Here is a 24322-nt window from a genome sequence, read left to right as displayed (position 1 = left end):
AAAGGGCCAAAAAACCATCAATGAATTAAGGGATACTCATGATTCATGAATCGAAAAACAAGTGGGAGATGTGGGATTGGCGTGTTGAACTACGAAATGCATTAAATGCAAAGAAATAAAGCTCAAGTTGAAATCGGGACGGTCACCGACTTCGATACTGTTTATCACAATTTTCATGGAAATTAAAATTTTCTCGGAAAATGAGAGTTTCATTGTTGGGTCATTATCTCACTAATTAGCAAACTAAAAACCCATTTATTGTAATCTAGGAAATATGTACTTGGTATTGATTTCCTCCAAAATTTGGACAAGTAAAAGCCTGCAGTTTGTTTGTTTGTTTGTTTGTTTGTCTCGAATGCAAACGATCTTATGTAGTGTAGTGCATTGTAACCAGTCTGAGGCACTGCCTGCTTACGTGACTAACCCCAGCCTGCTTCTTCGGACCCCACGTAGTTCCCTGCCGTCCAATTAAAATATTTCAAAGAAAATTATTGATCAACAACAACCATTCACCAACACTCCCACATGTGCTTATAAAACACGTAGAAACCGTTGTAGGGGATAATATCCTCCAAGTTTAGGTTTACAATTCCCAGAAACTCATTAATGGAAACTTTGAAATTTCAAAACAGGAAAATAAAACAAAATAAGTTTCTGATCGAACCGTTGCAAACTTCCAATAGCTCACCAAAAAACCCCCTAAAATCAGAAATAAAATATTCACATTGTCATGACGTGAACCTCAAAATTTTTTTTTTCTTCGTTTTGGTTTTTCCCATTTTTTTTTTTAAAATTAAAATTAAGCAAAATGGCCAAATATTTAAGTCAGTATGTGAGACAAATTTGTAGTATAGCTGCTAATGTATAAACTGCACATTTTGATCGGCATCAAGCCCGATAGAGTCAGAGTCGGTCAAAGTTTAATTATTAATTTTGTTAATCTAATCCAAACAAGTCAGTTAAACTAATTAAGCATTAATTAATCCAGCCCCACCCCTTATTCTGAGGCTGAGCTTAATAAAATAAAGAGTGGCACAAGGTTTAGAAGCTTCGCCGCTGGGACAGGAATCTGGGGCTCAGAGATTGAAGAGGCATCTGTGCTGAACTTACGTTTTGAACATGGAGAGTTGACAAATGGTTTGGTACCCTTTGTGGTGCCTCTCATTTTTTTGCTTGTGCGGTATTTTGGGTCCAACCATTTACATCCAGAGGAAAGCCGGTCTACGACCTACTTAGTTACGGTTTGGATAAATTTTTACCATAAGTATTATTAGTGAAGTTATATATTATATACATATATATATATATATATAGAGAGAGAGACCAAAATCCATATAAATATATATATATACACACAATTAGGAGTGGGGGATTTGAAGTTGGCATATCATTACCTGAAAAATGTAGAGGAAAAATACTATAAAAGTTCAATCATGGAATGTTGTCATTTGTTATTGATAAATGATAATTAATTGTCAATAAGATGTCAGTTTAATTTTGAGTTTGGAGGTAGAAAAATTTGAATTCTGATCATTACTCTGAAGTAAGTAGCTTTTGTCCCACAGGGATAATGTTGGTTTGATTTATTAACAAAATGTTATTTATTTGTTATTCTTAAATGGGATTAGTTACTAGTATTATTGGTAGCCATTTCTGTTGATTTATGAATGTGCATAACAATCTACTTTTAGACACAAAAATTTAAACTCAAAGGAATTGTAATGCCTTAGAATATATATATATATATATGTTCAATTTATTTGAACCAAATTCAGTCCCCTAAAGATCGTCTCAATTTTCTTGAGGGGCCTAAAATTTGCTATAAAGTATATGCTAGCTATTTGTCTTTTGTTTTCCTTTCTCGCTTCTCTTTATCTAAATAGATTGGTTTGAATTCTTCTCGGAAATACAATATAAATCTTTAACCTGAAGTAGTAAGAGTCTTAAGCTGTTGAATTTTACCAAGAGGGGTAAGAATAATAAGATGGGATTATATGTGTCGGATTTAATTTGAGCCGTTACAATCAAAATATCGGAATTAAACTTGAGCTGTTCCTTTGCTCCACTCAACAGTGACATTCTCATCCTCCACCTTATATCTATAAGAATATTGTGTCATCTTCTTGTTTTTTCCTACGACCATCAAGTTGCCTTTTTTTGCATGAAAATCCACGGACGCTTTCAAAATCTTTCACCTCCCTGCAGGAAGGTGATGATAAGGCTAGGTGGGGCTTCTTTTCTTCTTTTTCTTTTTTTCCTTTTTTTTTTTTTTTTTTTTTACCCCCTCTAATTATTGAAAAAGGAAAGCCACATATATAGATAAAGCATATATATTCTATCTGTAAATTATCTAGCCATAGTACCAATGGGAAAAGCTTAATGACAGGCGGGGATTTGTTTTCTTTCTTAAAATTTTAGGGCATTTGACTCTCAAAAAATGATGGATTTATATTCCATATTTGTGTTTTAAACTGGTCAGCAGTGACAATATTACCAAATATTAATTATTATTATGATTTTTTTTTTTTTTAGTTTTCTAAAATTCAGGGGCTAAGAAGATAAATGTTGGCAGGTATTGCAAGAATATATATGAAACAAGGACCACAGCCAAACTTCTGCGCTGGAATTGTACCTTTCATATGATAATGACTGACCATTTCAAAAACAATGGTCATGTTCGTACTAATTTCTCAACCATCAGGATTCAGGTGCAAGAAACAAAATCCAGTGGTGGGTGTTGAACGATCACAGTGTTTACACTTGTATATTAATATGAAATGAGCTGCATGGGATTGTCTCTGCTAATTCAATTTTTTAAAAAAATATTAATATATTTTTTTTAAAAAATAAGTCATAAATTATACCTATTCCAGATGGAACTCCGTATGTCATAATAACAGAATGCCGTTGAAGCAACATATACAGTTAATTTCATGGTATTGATTCAGAAAACCATAGGCTTATTTCGTCATATTTTATGCGCAGTTTGATGTCTAGCTCCAAAGATTGCACATTAATTTATATATATATATATATATATTTAGTTATTTATATTTATATTTGTATGATGTAATAAATTAAACATGATTCATGATTTCGATCTACTTTACATATTGTAAATAAAAAGGGTTTTTCCTAAAATAGCAAACACAATGCTTAGATATGCATATTTCCATGTCCCCCTATAGCTTTCTCTAAGGCACAACAAGAAGGTCGAAAACCTTTTTTACCCTCACACACGTGAAACGCTTACTGCACTCGTGTGCCTCTCTGTAAAGGCAGAGAGACAGAGAGGAAAAAAAAAAAAAAAAAGAGAAAAAAAAGAGAGAGATTTGAACAAATCATTTCAACTACTAGAGTATTTTTCAATATTTCACCATTAATGAATGAATCAAAAACATATCTAAGAGTTAACAACATCAACTTCTTCATTAATATTGTATTCCTCATGAGCTTCTAATAAGGAAGATGAACAAGGAGTACTAGTACTAGTACTAGTGCTACTTTCAATCTCTTCCTCGGCTTCATTGGAGGATATACAAGGAGTTATAGTTGAAGAAGAAGAAGTAGTACTAGTATTATAAAAAGATAAAGGAGAAGAAGGAGAATTAATACAATTAGAACAAGAAGAAGAAGAACCAATTGCAAGGCCTACCAATAAATCAACAAAAGCTCCAACAATATAACCATGGTTGCTTTTCCCATTCACCTTCAAATACCAACAAAGAAGCTTTTCAAGGCCTTCCCAATCTTTCAAACCATGGGCCTCAACCATCTCCTCCATGGACCTCTTGAAATCCAAATAAGGATCTCGGGAGTCCATTGACAATACCACGCTCTGCTTGAATGGAATTGCTTGCTCGTCTTCTTCTTCTTTAGCTTCTTCCAATATCGAGCTGGTCTCCCGGCCTGGCTCAAAGAACAGCCTCTCAGATCTCAATCCTCGGGTCACGGCCTCTACTATTGGATCGGGTCCGGAGTCTTCGGAGATTGTTGAGAAGCTTGCACATTCGAATGAGTTTATGGAGAACGAATCAGCTGGAGGGTCTGCTGCTATGTTGAAATCAGTGGCTGTTGTTGGTGATGGTTCTAAGTTATAGGCTGAGTTTATAGTCTTGAAAATGTCATGGCCGGCTCGGAATGAGAGGGTTCTGGGTTGGGTACAAGATGGCCATGGCCATGTTGATGATGCAGATGATGATGATGATGGCCTTGGCTCTGTGTTTTTGGAGAGAAAAGGAAGCTTCGTTTTCTTGCCCATTTTTTCTCTTTTTCTTCTTCTTCGAGGAGTTTGTGTGCGGGGATTGAGCAATTGTTGGGTTTTCAAATGATTTTTATGAAGCTGTAAATGTAAAATGTGAGTTTCATTATGTGGCATTTAATGGTTTTAGTCAGTGAAGGGTAGTGATGGAAGATTTTAAAGTAAGTGAGACATGTGGGAGAGATTGTCTTGTGTACACGAAAAACCCAAAATAAAATAAGATAAAATAAACGAACCCAAAAAAAAAGAAAAAAAAGAAAGCCTATTATAAAAAAATAAATGCAGTGGAGGAAGTTGGAAAAAGGAGAAGAAATTGGTGGGGGGCTTGTATAACCATAAAGTCATGAACTTCAATTTTTTTTTTTTTTTAAGTAATGATTTTAATTAAATACAGATTTTAAACGTTATTCAGTAGAGCCCATTGAATAATAAAGTACCCCGTGTAAAGTAGAGCTTTTTTTCCTTTTTTTTTTTTTTTTTTAATGATAAACCTAACATGTGATACATATATATACTCAAATAATAAAAATGCTCACATTCAAAATAATAATAATAATAATAATATAATAAAATAATAAAAATATTCTAGCATTTATGCATTTCCTCCTTAATTCAAACTTTAGATTAACTATCTCGAAAACAGTGTACTTTACTTCTAAACTATTCTGAAAGAATAAGTATCAATTAATTTATAAGGGTATGGATTTTTTGCTGGTTAATTACCACGAGATCATACGGGGGCTAATGAGGACCAAAAAATTACCAACTAAAACTTTTTTTCGGGTGTATATATATATATATATATATTATATTGCCAATCAACTTTATCAACTTGTGCAAGAAATGTTGCAACTTTTCATTAAATTGTGGGCTTTAAATTTAAGACTTGTGTTTGAAAGTAGGTGAACCAAAAAAATAGGCCATTGGTTTCGTAATGTCATTTCACAACAATATAGTACTGTAGCTCAATTAGGTGCCTCAGCATTAACTTAACCTGATTGTACCAGTAAATCAACCATGTGGAGTGGTACCAGTAAAATCACCACTATATTTAAAAAAATCATGCCCAGCCCATGAAAGTGAACAAAAACAACTGACATTTTATTTTATTTTTTGTCGATTATTCGCCTCCTTTGCAAATATAAAGTTACTCTGCAGTCAATTACACTGGCTACATCTGAGACCTTCAAGTTACACCAAATAGTTATGATCATAAATTGAATTATATCGTTGGTTAAATACCCTGATATGGAAAAATAAATAAATAAAAAATAACCAAAAGAAAACATAGGTGAAGCATAAGAGATTATTCATTCTAGTATACAAAGAAAGTATTCGATTGGTTCTTTTAAGCCTGATTTTTTATTTTTCAGTTCAACGTTGACTATCAATTAGTTATTATCTCGGAAAACTTGGAAGATATCAAACATGATTTTTCTTTTTGGTTAAAAAAAAAAAAATGTGAAACATGATTGTTTAAGTGATGTCCTTGTTGCCATATAGTGTGTGTCTCAGTTCGTGATTTATGTTTTTGAAAAGTTCTTTTTGATCTTTTGTAGTTAAACCGGAAAGAAAGATAAAGAGACAAATAAACCATAAATATAAGATTATATTTAAATGAACTATCATGGATGAAAATAATCCATCAAACTTGTTTCTTTTTTAAGCAGAAATAAGTGAATCTCTATCGGCGGGAAAAGTGATAACATTCAAAACTAACAAAGTAACTAATGGAGGGTTTTAGGCATGGTGGGGATGAATATCTTGTGGTAGTATCCAACAAGTTAACTCTCTGTCACGTGCCTGCCTATGTATTCCAGAGGGCAGATTGAGACCCTTGAGAGGGAGACTCATTTATTACTTTTACTTATTTCTCATTCTCTCAAATTTTTCATGCATTGGTGGTTTCGATATTTCTGTACTAAGCCAATCAGAAAACTCAAAATCAAAAAAGGGAGAAAATATTTTCTCAATAGCATCAGCTCTTCAAAAATTAAATGGAGCATTTTTTTTATTTTCCTTCAAATTAAATGGAGATTTTGGTAATGTTCCTAAGATACAAAAATAGGTCACATTCACCGCTAGAAAAGCTAATATTTGATTTCAACTGCGAGTCAATCCTAGGGCCTTGATCAATTTATTAAAGTTGACCCCACATCACACCCATCTCTTGCAATTTTTCTTAATTAATATCCTACAATACACACCAAAGGGGACCATAATTTATTTCATTGGTGGTCCAGTAAAATATATATATATAGATCCATTGAAATCCCAACCTTATAATAATACTTATAAACTTTTAAGATTGAGATTCAGTGCCCGTTTGCAACCACAAAGAAACACAACAAAGTCCAGCAAAGTGGGTATACCCCACAAGCCCATCAGAGGGTATTTTGTGGCTGATGGTCATGACTATGGCTAGCTCTTTTTTTGTGTAGTACCAATAAGGTTTTGGCATATTAAAACATGCTCAGCTAAAAATGCTGGAAAAACTATAAGGCATAAAGTTTGAGCAGTTCTCCTTTTACATTTCTCTTTCAATTAAATATATATATATATATATATTTTTTTTCCAATCAGAGGTTTTAGTACTCTCTGAAAGATTATTGTTCTTTTTCAAATCTTTCAGTTAAGGGTAGGGTCCAAGAATAGGACCACCTTATCCCCCTATTACAATATCTTTAGGGGACCAGAGTTTTTTGGGGTCCATTATTCCTTCAATCACACCTAGTATTTTTTCTCTGATATTAAGGACTTTTCTCTATGTATTTATAAAAAATAAGAATAAAAAACAACATAGTTTTATCAAATTGGGTGAGGTTGTCTGTAGAAATTGATGTTCATTCAGACATATATAACGCTCCTTTGATGAGGAAAACTAGTATTTCAATCACGTCACATGCTTCTAAAAGGTTGTCTTGGGTGTTGATATAATCAAGTTTTCAATATGTATTTATCTCGTCCACAACAATATAAACATATATAAAACTATTTGGTACATACATCCAAAGTTGAAGCATAAAAAACTATGTAGTACATATATCCACAGTTGAAGCAAGCAAGAATTATTGTACATACATTCAAGAGACATTTTTATAACATTAAAGAATTTTCTGTAAAAGAATTCCAAAAAATCGAATGATTAGTACAGCATGTACCAACAACTCAGCATATTCAGAACCTCACCTCCAATATTGCCCAATTTCTTATGTGGGCAGTAGGCACATGGTGCGTTGACGATCATCCTTTGTAATTGGCTCAGTTCCATGACCCTTTTAAGCCCCCTATCAGAAACAACCGACAGAAGAAAGAGCTTCGATTAAAAGGCATTAATCATTGTCCTTCAACTAAGATGTGGTTGCAATTTTTTGTATTATTATTCTCTCTCTCTCTCTCTCTCTCTCTATTATATATATATATATATATATATATGTACACTATATTTCTGTTTTTGTTTCATTGACCATAATTCCTTAATATCCAGAAGTTCATGAATATATAAACTTTAGTTTTTCTACACAGCACAGTAAAACTGCCAATAATGTCACTTTTTCTTGACCAAAGGGGGAAAAAAAGCATCTGTCATTTATTTGATAAAACTTCGTACCATGATCAATAAGGAAATGTATATGTAAGATAACAATAACGTTTGACCTAAACGCAAAATGACAGATAAGAAAGTGAACTGGTTAAACTCCATTTTGGGACCCATTGCCGGTTTACATGCTTTGAATTGTCTTTTAGACAGCTTAAAAAGGTGTATAAAATGATTTTTTTCCCCCTATATATATTAGTTATTAGAGAGTAGAGAGCATGGGGGGCCTCATTCTCCAATCAATCATATATCTCTCACTGGTCACATTTTCAGTTTGATATTATTTATACTTTGGTGTCAGAATCATGTCCCGAATATAGATTTCAAAATTAAAACTAATAAAACCGATTATGAAAATAAAAACTACGAAGGAGAAATAATAATAAATGAAAAAGACCACCAAGAAGTATACTTTATTCGTATACGTAAGTCCACTTCAATTTCCATCAACTGGACAAACATCAAGCAATTAATCTAAGCTCGAAGACAACCCAACAGTTTGTATATGGCTGCGATAGCTTATGAACATAACATGTTTTAAAGCAGTCTCAATAATAAAAATATAGTGGGATGGGCAAACAGGTCCACTTTCTAATTGGAATAAACATTGTTCCCATCAAATACTGGACCATGTCTCCGGATGAAGTTCATTTTGATTGCAAAGTTGTTGACCCACCATTGAAAAAGACCATCTCTCTACCCCCACAAAATAATAAGAAGAATATCTTAAGTTTGTGTGGCTTTTACTCATCCATACGATGGGGAAGAAATCGAGTTATGAAAAGTAGCCGCAAATTCATTACGAAATTCAACAATATCCCAAGTAATCTGCAACAAGACTACTATTCATTAATGTTAGATCATATATTCATTTTTTTTTTTTTTTTTCCTTTTTCAGGTTATGCCATCATATATTTAGTCATATAAATATAATAAAGTTATTATTTTTATAGCCAAGCTTCGTTTGTCTCAAATACATTGCTTGACAGGTACTCTTTGTTGTTTTGCCCAACAATTGGACTCATTTTCATTTGTTTCATCCACCCAAAAAAGAAAAAAGGTCCAGACCATGTGTTAATAGGCCAAACCCAAGCTACTGAAAAAGGAAAAAATATATATATATATATATATATGTATAAAGTTAGAAAGATGGAGTATTATGTCATTATGGTTGAACAAAATGCCTGTCCAGTGGAAGCTATCTTTATATTCCACTTGCAAGAAAGAGACATTGGAGGGTGTCTCTCATACTTAGGACTCGATGAGACCAAGCATGTAATAATCAATTTGGTCACTTGAACTTGCATGTGGTGCTTTGATGTTGCCACTGGTTGTGGATTAGCGGATGATAATTGGATCCCTTGAGGAATACTTTGTTGTAAGGAAGAGTTTGGAAAAACAGGAATTCGGGTTGGAGTTGCCGTGTGTAAAGATTGATGGTTTGATGGAGTATGTACGGTTGGTACCGATAATATTGCTGGTGATTGGCTTGCTTGGTTTGTTGAGTTCGGATCAGATGAGGAAGGCATATTTGATCTGATTTAAACTGCAAATAGGTACCAGATAGGGTTATAAGCTATTCCAGGGAACGTACTTTCAGCCTCGAATGCAAATTATGGGCCTTGGAACTTGGAAGAAACAGCCGTGAAATTCAGCTAAAGATGCTTATACCAGCAACAAGGGGCTGATCTGCATTTGTGCTTATGATTCCCCAATTCAGTGACATAAAACTGAATTAGTAACAACTACATTGTAAATTAGAACCAAAGAGAAAAAATCAAATGGGACACTTTAAACTCATTAAAACCCACATAGAAATAAATAGAAAAACTAGATTATAAAAAGAAAAAAGAAAAAAAGAAAAAAAGGAAAAAAAAAAAAAAAAACAGAAGCACTAAATTTGAGTACCATATAACTGCATAACAGAACAAGAGAACAAAACAGAGGATGTATGGAAAGCAAAGCAAGTATATGTATAACTTTCCAATTGACAATTTCTAATTCATAAGATACGAAGGATATTAGAATTCACATAAAAGCAATTAATGCTGATAAAAAGTGACCTTTGTTTTGTGTCAGTAAGCTCATTGATGGAGAAAGTACACTAGAAGCATGTATAAGATCTGCAGAAATAAGGGAAAAAAAGGGGGGGGGGAAGGAATTCAATGAAGCAAAGAAAGAGCCACCTTATGATATTGCACGCTATCGGTATCGAAGGAAGAAAAATTAGTAAACAAGCCATGCCCATTTCCATAATTTGCACAGGGATTGCATATATATGTCACTGCTGTTGTGCGTAGCATAATTGATTCAACAATCTATTGCCGTGTGACAGACTTCTTGAAATCATTATTATCTAAGCAAGACAGTCCAACAGAACTGGTAACCAAATAACAAGACATAAATAGTGATAGATACAAATAAATAGGCCTTTTGTTTTGAACCGAAAAGATTAAATGCACTTACTAAAACTTTATATTGAGGATCAATTGCAAGTGAAATCATGATTTATAGAAATCTTCTCTTGGGTATACTTGAGCATCTCCTCTGAAATTGCTCTGTCTGCTTGTGAATAACGCATTCCAAGTTCTCTGTTTTCTTCAGCATAAGAGAACAAGATAGAAAATTTCAAACTTCTTAATAGGAGAAGCAGAGAAGTGATGGTCTGAATCCTAAAAGTAGCTAGGCCTAAAATAAATTGTACGTTGACAAGCCAAAACAAAGGCATATCATTTGCATGATTGAATTGTTAATTAAACTTGAATTAATGTCACTTATGCTACATTTGAAATTGAATAGATTTAATACACTAAAATTTATACAAAAGGCCCAAGGAAAGCTTTAAAATCTTTTATTGGTTTTTGACCAACAAAAAGAGGTTGTCAGATCATTTTCATTCTAGATTTTATCATCGAAGAAAAGGGTTCGTCCTGGTCATAAATATATTTGAGTAACACTGATAGAAGAATTGACCGAGTCCAAAACCTGCGGGTCTTAGAAACATCCAAAATCCATCACGTGCCATTACAAGCATTATTAGGAGTAATTATAAGCTATTTATATTTTGTTCTTCTCAACCGACTTTCAGCATGTATGACTTCTTTAACTAGGGAAAAGATTCAGAATGCAACAAAAGAAAAGGGGAATTAAAAATAAATAAAATGAAAAAGCAAACCACCAAAAGTTTCCATTGACTCCTGGTGATACTGATATGGAGCCCACTTTTACCTTCTTTACGAAAAACCAGAAACGAGTTAGCAGTCACATAGAAGCTCATGAGCATGACCAAGGCTAACCACATAAGCGAAGGTGCTCTTCGAAGAAACCCAATTGACCATTCAGTGAAGACTTGAGAGATGATATGTTTGTGAACAGTATTATTGGAAATACCGTGGTAGCAATTTTGGAATTGGAATCCTCAACTGTATCCCTGTTAACCACGCCACAAGATAACATTAATCTGGGTATGAAGATAATACTATAGGACCACAGAAAGCAAATTCCATCCTCCACATCTTAACATCACTGTTTAAGAGTTAAAAAACCAACCAGAGTATATATCAGTTTCTTATTTCAATATCATAGCAATGGCTAATATATTGGAAGGGCCACAAATTACTGTTAGTGCAGCCACCATTTAAAAAGGGCCAAAATGACATTGATGTGAATGTGATTAACTTTGACTATAGGACAAAAGATAATTAACAACAAACCATCCATCGAGTTAAATTAAGTTTTCAAAATATTTGAACATTAGTAAACGGATAAAGCTTACTAGTTTCATGTTTTCGGCCTGTTACGAAACAATAAGCTGTAAACCTTAGGAATCATAAAAAATAGGAGTCTTTAACAAAAAGTTGTGTTATATGCTACGGAGGCCCGAAGACACACCTTACTGAGGAATCATAATTTGACATGAATTCATCTTGCCAGCTCAACGTTAAAACGACAAAAATAACTATTCAAAATGCCTTTCTCAGTCTCTCCAACGACTACGAACAAACCAAGGATGTAGTACGGGGTTTAATTTGATGAAACAGTCGCATCATCCCAAAGTCAATATTGATTGTGATTTTTTTGTTTGCGTTTGCTTATAAAAAAAAAAAAATGCCTCTGTAGTCTTGTACCACACGATATTATGATATGGAAGCATCCGAACCAATAATAGTAAGACTTGCCAAGCCGCGATCCTTAATTTCCGAATCCGCAGGTGTGGATCAGACCGTAGATCTGTATTATGCTGCATGGAACAAATCCGTAGGTGTGGAACCATCCGAGGCTCAACTTCCAAATCCGTAGGTGTGGAACCATCCGAGGCTCAAGTTCCAAATCCGCAGGTGTGGATCAGAGTGTAGTCCTGCATCATGCGGTATGAAACCATCAACTCTCACTGCAAGTGTGGATCAAACAGTAGTCCTGCATCATGGAACCATCGAGTCAATTCCGGAGTGTGAAAGCTGTGTGGCTTACCTCCCTCATGTAACATTGATTGTGTGGATTACCTCGCTCGGGTAACATTGATTGTAATTTTGTATTTTGACGAAGTCAGAATTTTATTATTTCAGATTCAAAGACTAAAAATTGAAGCTTTGATTTCTTGCAAAAGTTTTTCTAAACTCAAACGACTACCCAGACTTCTCATCTTCCATTTTGCTGCTCTTTCTAATCTCCTCCACCTAACATTTTCAATATTTATCGAACGTCACAACCTTCTCAAAATCCCAGAAACATGTTGATGTAGAACAGGAAAACAATTTGCAATTTCATACTAAAATTTGCACAAATGCTATATATATATATATATATATACTAAGAATGGAAACAGCCTAATTTGATAAAACGAAATTGTGTACAAAATTTACTGCTTAATAAAAAGGAAAAAGAAAAAAAAGAAATTCTACACAGCAACATATCCCATCCATCTTTTTTTTTTTTTTAAGAAATTTCTAAACCATATAAAACGCCGGCATACTTCTCCAGCCCATCTTTGCTGAAGTACAGATGCCGAATCTTCTGAAAAGCATGCAAAGTAAGCAAGCTATCAGACCCAGCCTGATGGCTCTTCCCAGTGACCCTATCAACGTTTAGAGCCTCGCCGACCCGGTCCAACCCTCCGTACAGGCTCGCACAGAACCTAGTCAGGTGCTTCACATCGTAAACATTGGAACCGAAGAACACCTTAACCAGCCTCAGAAAATCAACCAACTTTTCCGGCAAAAACCGCCGAGTCAACACCTTCACGAGGTAGCCGAAATCGTAAGCGCTGTGAAATGTAATCCAACTGACAGCGTCGTTGCAGACAAGGCCCGAGGACATCATCAACTCGGCGAACAGGAGCGAGTCGATCCCCAACTCTCTGTTCCTCTCGAAATCGATCCCCTGCCGCCTCAGCAACTCGACCGAGTCGTGCGCATGGGCGTCGCGAGCCACATCGAAATCCCTAAAATTGAATTCCCATATAAACCGGTTGCCGGAACCGAGATCCGGAAGATTTCCATCTTTGTCAGAGAGCGTTAGCCCGATCTGGATCAGATTCAGGCGATCTACGTTCGCCTTGAGGACGAGATAGTGGGTGGAGGGCTGCCGGAAGTCCAGATCTCCGACGGGGCGTACCACGACGCCTGGGAACTCTGTGTCCATGGATATGAGCGGGTAATCATCGATGACGGATCGGATCAACTTGAACTCGGATTCAAGGTTTTCGGACCATACAGATCTAACGAGGACCGGTTTCTTCGGCGATGGATCGGAGGAGGCGAGCATGTTTTATTGGTGTTCCAGTTTTCCAGATCGTTGAATGTCTTATGGGTGGTCAAAGACACCATTCAATCATATAATAAAAACGAATATACAAACACACACAGTCAAAAGCAAAAGGGGAACGAGAATTCCCGGAGGGTTCCCGATCTCAGAGGTTGATTTTTAGGGTTTGATTGATTCACAAATTTCGAAGAGGTAGACGATGAGAAATAACGTCTTCTTTTATTATATAGACGGAGATAAAATTTTGGGTAAGTCTGAGACGCACAAAACTGTGGGTACACGTGGAAAAAGGCGGTTTGTTAAGAAAAGAAACTACTTTTTTTTTTTTCTTTTTATCTATGGAATTTAAAATATATCTTATCGTATACAAAATGACCTTTGTGGTTGTGTATGAATATTTAATTAATTTAATATGTCACCAAAAAAGAATTTAATACATTACCAAAAAAAAAAGAGAATATTTAATTAATTTAATACTGTTAAAAGAATATTAAAAAGTTTTTTTTATGGAGAGTAGTGGCCGAGTAGTGACAGAAACATTCGATGGCCAAAATACATGTTCTTTGGCCCTGCGTGAATGTTCTGACAATGCTAAATCATCGCTTTTTAGCGATCAAAAATAAATTAGATTATGATTCTGCCATACCTTCTAAATCTTTATATGCTTCAAAATCAGACGACAATTTTAAAATTAAGAAAACAATAGTAAATGCATATATATATATATATATATATATATATGTATCTTTTTTCTTTTCTGTCTAAATTCAAATTTAAGAATGAAAAATATAATAAAAAAATATTTTCTAAATTAAAAAAAAAAATAGTAAAACATTTTTTTCTTTTAATTTTAATTTTTGTCTGGGCAAAAGCTGGAGAAGTTGGTAAAATGACAAGTTATGGTGATTTGGAAAGAGACGACTTTGACCAAAAAGAACTCAATAAATACAAGTCGGCAGGCTTCAACTCAGCGGGATGTAAAACGTGAGGGACTTATGGGCGGTGAGAATTTTGTATGCGTGTGTGGAGAAGGGAGATGAGCTGAGCTGTTTCTGAGTCGGAGTCCAAGTTGACAACAACCAAAAGCAGGCAAAATCGGAGGCTTAAAAGCAAAGCCATTGCGAATTTGCATTTTGGTAAAGAAGACAGACAAGTTGGTGAGAGGCTGTTTTAGCTCCTTCGAATCCTCCACTGGTTAGGCATTGTCATCATCCTAATAGCGTCTTTTACCACGCCACTTCCTTCACTCTTTTTGTCCTAGCCTTGCTAGAAAATCCCTACTTGCATATTTTTCAGCAAATCTGAAACCAGTGAAAGATTACTCACTTTTGTGTTTTTTTTTTTTTTTTGTTCCATTGGAGTGGACAATTCATCCGTTTTACACGTTCAAAACAATGCCTTAAGTTTGCTTGCAGTTTCAATTTCAAAATATATGGGAAATTACTTTTTTCCTTTTCCATCAGACCAGTTGCCGCTTTCATAATTCAATAGTTGTTAATTTGACATTCTTACCAAGAATTGCTGTAAAAAAAGCACCAGAGAGGAAGAAGAAGAAAGAAACTTTACCACTGATGAAGCTAGAAATGATACTAGTTAAAAGGGGTATTTAAATATTTGACACACATAAAGTCCCTTAATCAAACAGCATCCTTTCAACACAATTTGATAAAAGACAATGATAAAACAACGTCAAAGCCATGGAGAGGTAATAGGAGAAGCTTTTTGGAGCATTCCCATGTCTGTTCTTAACTTCAACGGGATCATAACAGGATTACAAACTATATATCGCATATTGCATATTTGCATTATATGCAATATGATCCATGGTATCCATACGGTCTCGGAAGCTAGAAGTAGGTACCTTCGGGAGGCTGAACCAACTTCCTGTTATGTGGAGCAGCCATCTCCTTCTTCAGCTGTGTCAGTATATCCTCCATGGTATACTCTCTCTGCCAATTTGCAAGAAGTCCAAACTTTTTGGGCTCAACCTATTAAAATTCAAAAGAAACTAGAATGTTGTTACCTGATTCAATTATTTATTCATTGGAATTAGCAAAATTAGCAAAATGGACTAAATTTCCTATACACTTGTAACCAACCCAAAAGGAAGAAAAACGTAGTAGAGTTATGTGCAACTGGTAACAAATACATTGTTTCCCCTTATGCAACTTAAATAACTCCCCTCCCCTTCCCTCTTACACATATTTTTCCTTCCCAGGAAGAAAAGAGCAGTGAAGAAAGTATCCTATGCAGCAGAGCATACTTGTGCTTCAACAATAATTGCACTGAATGTAAATGGAAAATTAGAACCATACCACTCCAGTTTCATGGTTAACACAAGTCATGTTGATCCGTGAATGAAAACGAACACTTGGTGGTTTCTCTGGGTAATCTTTATCACAGAACAACTTCAACTGATAAATTCGACCTTCATGTACAGTCTGGGGTTTTAAAAAAATAAAAAAATTAAAAAAATAAAAAAGCATGTAAGCAACTAAGATCTTCAGGAAAATAATAATAATAATAAAAGTATAAGAATCACCCAAAATAGCCTTATGCTCCAACCAATAACTGAATTACCTTGGAAAAAGAGCATTTGAAAGGTAGCAGAACCAAAAATTACTAGAGATATTCATATACATATATATATATATATATGGTTTGAAAAAAATAACCAGAATACCACTCTTCCCAATCCAACAGAGATAGATAACCAACAATAAATTCAAAAAGGTTAAAATGTCCTACAGCAGTAAGAAGCAGCATTACATCAAGCATCTATAAATTAGCTGTTCACAAAGAAGGGGGGAAAAACAACACATAGTACAGCTTGATAACTAAATGGAGGTCCTTGTCCCACAGCCTCAACCTCAAAGTTCATAAAATCAGATTAAGACCAGTAAAACAATTTTGGTTGCATCAAATGACGATCGGAGAGAAATAAAAGGTTATGGAGTTGCCAGAAATAAAACCTTCAATAAGCAATTTAATTCCTTTATAAAGGAAGCCTTATATCTGTAATATCAAGTATTAAATAAGGATGCCTTACATATGCTTATTCAAATGTCCATTACATGTTCTTCTGTATGAGCTCACCAAAAACAGCTCTACCCCAGCTCTTATGCTGTCCGGGAACTTTATAAGTCAAACTTCAAACACCATGAGATAGGTAGCAGGACAAAGTAATTTATTTTGCATAAAAAACTTATTTGTTGATACAATCAAGGCCTATGGTCCACAAAGAACACACTACCTACAAAATATTCCAGGAAAAAAAAAAACCCAAAGAATCCTTATAAACAACTTCACTCACAATATCATGTGCTGTATCCAACACATTAAACCCCAGACATGAAACTAGCCTAGAACTGGCCAATTTATCATCCACACCATTAGGGCTCCTAAAAGCATTTCTATTTGCAATAAAATAGGTACATGTTATCAAGCAACTTCGTTCCAAAAAAATTGGTTGAGAAACTCTGTCCAAGCAATCACAGGACTGCATGAACTCAGAAGCAATTATTGAAGGCCATCAACAAATCACGAGGTAATTATTTTTACTTAAGGTCAAAACAGGTAGAGTCTAATGCAACATTACATGCAAAATAATTTCAAATACTGTTTTAAATGTATGTTTCTAAAGCTGCATGTGTGATCGTGTGTGTGAGATAGACAGAGACTTCATTTGCTTATAGTTTTAAACAATCTAAAAGCATGAACAGAAAATTAGTAAAATATACAAATATATAAACAAAAAAAGATTATTTACATTGTGAGGACCAATTATGGTACCAGTCCAAGAGCGCATGTAAATGTCATCTCCATCATCCATTCCATAGCTGACAGTACCATCTCCAATGCCTTTTTCCCCACGTTCAAGTTCCTCCAGCAATCTGAAGTTCCGTGGTACTGCATGACTTAAATCATTCTGGTTAAAGTCGCAGAACTAGATATACATAAGCCGGAGGATTTAATATTCAATATTACAAGAAATAATATGGTTATGGTTGTGATCTAACAAAAGGTTGACATCATTATACAATAGAGTCAAACAGATAGCTTCTTTTTCCTTAATTATAATTGCACAATTTTCTGTGTTTAGCTCAAGTGCAGAACTAGAAAATAAGTCCACCATACAAAAGAATCAATGGCAACAACCAGAAAGATTTAATCTAACCATCCTTTTATTCCAAAACAAATAATCAAACAGCCTTCATTCCATATTCAGGATATTCATTAGTCATAAACTCAAAATGCAGCACATGCATAAAAGTTATAAGAAGAGCAAAGATGATACCCACAAGAACAGCACACAAATACCTTCAACCAAAAAACATTGAAAGAAATATATTGTAGATACATTTTCGGAAAAACTTGAGGAGAGCAATGCAAATACAAAATCTTCTCATCGTAAGGAAATTTGGAATGGTAGTATGAATTTAAAGGTTTAAAACAATTTCTTCAACACATAGATGCACAGCTGGCTAGTAGCAAAAGTCTGTATGAAGCAAATTTTTTATCTAATAAGTCATCAAATACAGGAAACTATAGACAACAAATTCAGTCACAGTAGTTAAGTCCCATTTGCTCCCATTATTGTGTAAATCATGAACAAATAACTAATGCTAAAATACAGTTGTACCAAACAAAACCATTCAATTGCACCAATTATCACTCCCGTAAGTCAATACATAATAAAACAAATAAAATAAGCATAGATAATAAAACCATACGATCTTGCTATCTCATTACCGCTAAAAAGCACAGGTTTAAGAGATATGGACTCCATATTCCACACAAAAAATTGAAGAGAGGACACACCATGCACGGTAGAATAAGAAAAAATGAAGCTACTAATTTCAGTAAACATAGTAGATCGAATTAAATTTTTAAGCCTGATATTCCTCGCGCAATCTCTAATAAACTAAGCAAGCAGGACTATGCGCGCAAAAATGCTCATGTTAGCATTAAAAACACCTTAACCAGAGACATGTATAATAATCAAAATAAGTTAAAATTACACAACAATAAAAGCCGTATTTTTATAACCACAGCATCAATAAGACACCACAAACACAGCTGCGCAATTACAAAATCTATCCCAAAAACCAGAAAAAAACAAGCAAACAAATAAAAGTAGCAATTTCCTCAATCAAAACTTTTATAGAAGAAAAAGCATCGATATAAGGGAACACCCAGTGGCTCGATCGGATGTTCCCAAAATGAATTTCACATCAGAAAATGCAAGAACAACAAAATCGATCAAAAACCCATTAAAAATTTCAAAACATAGTCAACAAAAAGGAACAAGATCAAAAGCTAAACATGAAAATTACAAAGAAGATCAAAAGGTAGGCGGCTTTACCCACGCAACTCGATCCTCCTGAGCCAAGCGTCATGGATAAGCAGCTATGAGGGTATGTTTCTCAGGTCGGTAGGTGCGGAGATCTGATCGAAGTGTGAGATTTCAAGGAGGGTAGCGAAAGAAAAAAAAAAAAATAACAAAACAAATTAATAAAGAGAGTCAGAGAGGCTTTTAAGAATCTCGGAAAAGGAAGGCGACGAAAGCAAAGGTTTGCGGAATAAAGAGAAAAATGAAAATTTTGAGGGCAATGAGGGATTTAGATAGGTTAAAAACTTAAAAAGAAGGGTGATATTGACTGATGGGTTGGGTTGGGGATTTATTTATTTATTTTTTTTCATAAAATTTTTTATGCTTTTAATAATTATCTATTTTGATGAATATATATTTCTTTTTTAGTGTGTGATTTATAATTTCATCTATATATATATATATATATTTTGGGTGAATAAAGTAGGCTCGGTTGTACTTTTCTACTTATCCACAAAGCGCTGCTCAACATCTTTTCGGGTTTTGGTTTTAGCATTTCGGGTCCGTACGAGTTTTTTTTTTTTTTTTAACTTTCTGGCCCAAGCGGCCCATTTGGCCCGAAATTGTTATTTTCATCCTAAAAAATTGCTACAACAGCAAGTGGTCCAGACGCCGAAGATTGGACGGCTTTGATTGACACGTGGAGGACGATTGTAGCATGATCTCTCTGATAGCGGGTGTACTAGAACACAATGCTTGCTTAGTGTTGGGGGTATATGATAGTATGAAGAAGTCTGTGGCTGAAGCATGGACTCGGAATAGTACCCCCAAGTAATCACACTGATTATTCTCTTCGATTCAATAATTTATATAAAATTGTTGAGGTACTGCCTGAGGCTACGCCGGCGCGAGCCGCGGCGATAAGCCGACGGGAAGTTTTCTTTTCGATCTCTCGCGGGATTGGTTTACAGCAAGGTTAACGGCTTCGGGTATGTCAAGAGTTTTTTCTTAGGGTTTTTAATCCTGTACTACTGCATTTCTTTGCATTGTTTTCCTAGTTCTAATAGGGTTTTCTAGTAGCGATTATTACGGGATTAACTGGTAATAGGAGTTTTTTGCTGTTGATCGTTTGCTTTGTTTTTATGCCTACCACGTGTTTGAAAAAATTTCTGGTTGAATGAAGATGAAACACTCGGTTTGAGTGAGGGACAGCGAAAATGATTCTGAAAAATGCCTAGTTTCGGTACTTGGACCTATAAGGAAAATAGTGAATAAAAACAAAATTGTATTTTAATTTTTTATGGAAACAAGTTAGAAATTTTTTTTCACTTGCCTTATTTTATTGTTGTAGTCTCTTTGTTTTTTTTTTTGTTTTTTGTTTTTTGTTTTTTGTTTTTCCATGTTATTTTGGTTGACTCCACTGAGAGATTGGCGTACGTAAATTTAACTATTATTTCTTTCTTTCAGTAATGTTTTCACCTGTACCATTTGCCATTTGTCTACTTTGTTATTGTTGTCCATTATTCTATTAATTATTTGAACACTGACTTTAATTATAATTTTATAATTTTATAATTTTTTTTATTTTATTTTTCTTTTTGTATTTCCATTGAAAACTGAACTGAGTTAAGAAACTTTCATTTTGGTTGTTTAGGTCTAGAATGCTCTGTTGATTTTGGTCATTCTCATAATTACAAGGGTGGAAATGATGTGTGTAAAGATATTAGTTATCCTAATTTTTTTTATAAAAAAAAAGTTCCAGTGTATACACAAACAATGTAAGAGCAGGTTTGAGAGTAATTCCTTTCAAGATGATAAAATGGCTTTTGATAGTGTCTGGTGAGAAAATTAAAATCTTATTTCTATTTTTGGTTTCCTGGACAAGCACCTAAGGAAAATGTGAAGAATTACATCCAAAATGGTAACTTCCTGTTGTTTGTTGGATTTGGTTTTTATATTAACTATCAAATTCCAGTATAGATAGTGATTATTATCATATTTTTATATTGTTGTCATTATTTCTTTAAAAGGATAAACTTTATATTTTCTGTGTGAAAGTACATTTGTTGTTTTTGTTGCTTTAGGGATTTCCGATGTCTTTGTATATTGGTAATCTATCAGCTCGCACACGCAGAGATGAACTTGAACGTGTCTTCAGGAGGTTTGGGCGGTGTAACTTGCAGCTGAAAGATGGATTCGGTTTTGTAGTATATGACTTTTCCCTGAATGCTGAGAAAGCTTTGAGAGCACTAGAGGGTAGAAACATTTGTGGGGAGCCATTAAACCTTTCATGGTCAAATAAGCAGCCTAAACCATTTCAAAAGTATGGAAGAGGTGCCAGAGGATATGAGTTACGTGGGAGGAATTCTGCTAGTAGAAAAACAAGTTTAAATGATTGGCGGGATTACAGATCAGATATTAAGCCACCAGATGGTAATGGTGCAAGGCTTAACTCCGAAGAACTGCTTGATGAAGGCAGAGATTTCCATCATGAAAATATAGAAGATTACAATGGACAAGAACTTTACAATTTTAGGGAAGATTTACCAGCCGATGGTGGTGGTGGTGTACCCAAGATGGTGGACAATGGTAGATGGGGTGAGCAAGTTGATGACCTGGCAAATGACAATGGGGATACTAATGGGATGATGTTCGATAGATATGAACCTTACCAGGGTTACGATAGGAATGATAAAGATGAAATTCGTTTGATGGCAAATTCTGATGGTACTGCTCGTCGGAGTCTTCACGAAAATGTAAGGAGAGACCATGATAATGATACAATTTTGAACCGCCATAATGTTTCAAAATCCCAGCAAACTTGTTATAGCTGTGGGGATAGAGGTCATAAAATGCGAAATTGCCCCAGACAACATCCTCCTCGGAAAAGGTTTACAAGGTTCAATCATAGGCAAGATGATGACATTAAAACAAGAAGTCGACATGAAGGCAGGCTAGAAAGATTTGGATCCAAGCCCTGGGAAAGGATGCAGTCAGGTAGAGATACTGCATTGAGGCACAGGAATGATAGTAGGACATCTGATTCGGGAAAGGTTCAAATGTTGGTGAATCGAAATTCTCCTTTAATAAAGCAAACTGATAGGCCTCAAAGAAAGGAACATGGAGGAAAGAAGAGAAGTCGGAGGGAAACTGGATCTCCTAAAAGATATAGTGCAAAGAGAGCGAGGAGGTCAGTTTCATCACCTTTACATTCTGGATATCCTGTCTCAAGATCACACTCAACTTCAAAATCCGTGCCAAGGTCGATTTCGCGATCGAGATTGAGATCCATATCTTCTGGAGCTGATTCTTTGTCATCCAAGTCAAAATCTAGCTCAAAGTCGCACTGTTCAAAATCTAGACGTCCCAAGTCTAGGTCAAGGTCAAGTCCTACTACTTCGTTGTCTCTGTCTGTATCTCTTGGCCATCTACCATCCTCTACTGGCAGGGCACAGCTGAATCACAAAGGCTTAGGTAAAGCTACCGGTGCCAGTACTGAATTCAAGGACATTGAGGATGAACAAAGAGAACTGATAGAAAGTGATGGCTTCTTTGAGAAAGCGGACATCGAAAATACAACAGTTGCTATGAATGGTGAAAATGCAGTGTCACAATTCAACATGGAAGAGGTTACGAGAGAGAACCAGCCTTTATGTAGGGGCGATGATGTAACATCTAGGTCATCATTTGAAGTAACAAATCCTGGCACCCCCCTACCAGAGACAAGCACCCTTGCTGCTGGGAGTTTGTCTCCAGAGGGTATGAAAGAGACTTTGGATCATCAAAATTCCAGTGCCTTGATCACAGCGCATGTGCCAAAAACAATAGAGCAATCAGATTCAGAATCCAATGCCGATGCAGGCCGCTCAACAAGCATATCCATGGAAGAGTTGTGCATGGCTCTGAAGCACTATGGTCTGGAACTCCCGAAGGAAAACGAAGGACATTTATCCATAGAGGCTTACTTTGGTTCTGCTCGCATGTGGCCTTGGCAGATTATCTATTACCGGAGGATTAGAAAGGGCCCAATTTCAATTCAAAACTATGCCAGGCGGGTTGCTCAGAATCAAGAATTTGGTATTGCTGATAGGTACATAAGAAGTAGTAGCGGATGGGGAGAGGTGGATCAGCACAAAAAACATTTTGTTGGTTAATATCACCAAGTCATTCTTCTTCTCTCTTCAGGTGCTTGTAATTCAGTTTTTAGGGCCAGCAATAGCGGGCCCATAAAAGGATCGCTCATATTTAATATTACACGTCTTATAATTTTTCTCTTTAAGAAAATTTATATCTTAGAAAAAAAAAAAAAGAATTAGATTAGCTCTTTCCTTTATGGAAAAATTGGTTCCTTTATTTGGTAGAAAAGAGAGAGGGCAAGGGAAAAGTGAGTGGACGTGGTTTCTTTCCAAACCAACTCTAGTAGAGCATATTTGCTTACATTAAGTTATTTCTTCTCAAATTAATATAATAATAATAATAAGTTGTATAGATAAAATGATGATGTAGCCTAGAGGAACTTCTTTTTTTTTTTCTTCTTTTTTTTTCTTTTTTTTTTCCCTTTCCCCATTCTATTTCCAAACGAAAATAAACGTAACATATTTTTATTTTTCTTTCAATCATACCACTCAAACAATATAAGCGGTTAGGGTTCGGTAAGCAATCTATTTGGACTATCTGTCTGGCCTCTCTGAAAGATCAAGTGGGCATAATTTCCAGTATCTGACAAGCACACATAAAGCAATTGTCTTATTAGTGATTTGGTTTGCTTAGTAGCTGGGGCAGGTAAAAGAGATGTGGGCAACCGAGATGCTTGATTTTCTTGGATGAAAATACATAGATGAAGCAACTTGTCCACTAGCTCAGCAATGGGATTGGGATAAAGTAAAATATTTTGCGTGGCAGTCAATGGAAAAATGCCTTTATCTTATCTCTAGTACATATATTACTACGTTTGAACATAGATTCCCAGAAAGCATTTAGAAGGGCTCAGAAATGGCAGACAATTCAATGATGAGGACCCCCAGTGCCGAAGACGTACAAGTACTGTTAAAAGGGTAAAATTACTGGAATCTCCTCATTCCGTTCTTCGAATTTTGGCATCTGTCTGTGTCTCTGCGCGTTGGTCTAAGAATTTATGCCCTTTCTGTATGGATTTCATTGTAATTTCACGTCTATTTTCAGCTCGTTTTTCACTTTTAAAGTGCCCTGAATAGATTAAAAAAAGAAAAAAAAAAAAAAAAGAGGGAAATGTGAAAATGAGAGAAAGGTGTCTAGTTTTGCCATTAGCAAAAGATTGTCTGAGTTTCAAGGATTATGGGGGGCCTAAAAAACAGCAGAGATTACTTGCTAGATGTTGTGCGATTCTTTT

The 24322-nt window shown here is 35.1% G+C and overlaps 4 protein-coding genes across 4 annotated transcripts; 1 reads left to right on the top strand and 3 right to left on the bottom strand.

The window, feature by feature from the left end:
• Positions 1-3333: 3333 nt before the first annotated feature.
• On the bottom strand, positions 3334-4470 carry LOC107432253 (transcription repressor OFP15). The gene has a single exon (XM_016043357.4). The coding sequence runs from the start codon at positions 4376-4378 to the stop codon at positions 3404-3406; it is 975 nt and encodes a 324-aa protein (XP_015898843.3). The 5' UTR covers positions 4379-4470; the 3' UTR covers positions 3334-3403.
• Positions 4471-12595: 8125 nt separating this feature from the next.
• Positions 12596-13835, bottom strand: LOC107432271 (probable CCR4-associated factor 1 homolog 9). The gene has a single exon (XM_016043377.4). It carries the CDS (start codon positions 13620-13622, stop codon positions 12795-12797), a length of 828 nt encoding a protein of 275 aa, XP_015898863.3. The 5' UTR covers positions 13623-13835; the 3' UTR covers positions 12596-12794.
• A 1332-nt stretch (positions 13836-15167) lies between these two features.
• LOC107432264 (ubiquitin-conjugating enzyme E2 variant 1D) lies at positions 15168-19250 on the bottom strand. The gene is made up of 4 exons (XM_016043367.3): positions 18988-19250; positions 17392-17531; positions 15938-16063; positions 15168-15610 (listed from the first exon to the last, which is right to left on the bottom strand). Exons 1-4 carry the CDS (start codon positions 19019-19021, stop codon positions 15470-15472), a joined length of 441 nt encoding a protein of 146 aa, XP_015898853.1. The 5' UTR covers positions 19022-19250; the 3' UTR covers positions 15168-15469.
• Positions 19251-19742: 492 nt separating this feature from the next.
• Positions 19743-23238, top strand: LOC107432233 (uncharacterized). Its single transcript, XM_025066633.3, has 2 exons — positions 19743-19943; positions 21039-23238. The coding sequence occupies exon 2, from the start codon at positions 21048-21050 to the stop codon at positions 23106-23108; it is 2061 nt and encodes a 686-aa protein (XP_024922401.3). The 5' UTR covers positions 19743-19943; positions 21039-21047; the 3' UTR covers positions 23109-23238.
• The last annotated feature ends 1084 nt before the right edge of the window (positions 23239-24322 follow it).

The sequence above is a fragment of the Ziziphus jujuba genome, chromosome 11 (assembly GCF_031755915.1).
Source record: "Ziziphus jujuba cultivar Dongzao chromosome 11, ASM3175591v1".
Taxonomy (NCBI): Eukaryota; Viridiplantae; Streptophyta; class Magnoliopsida; order Rosales; family Rhamnaceae; genus Ziziphus; species Ziziphus jujuba.
The sequence above is the reverse complement of the archived record's forward strand: the minus strand, read 5'-3'. Positions and strand labels throughout refer to the sequence as shown.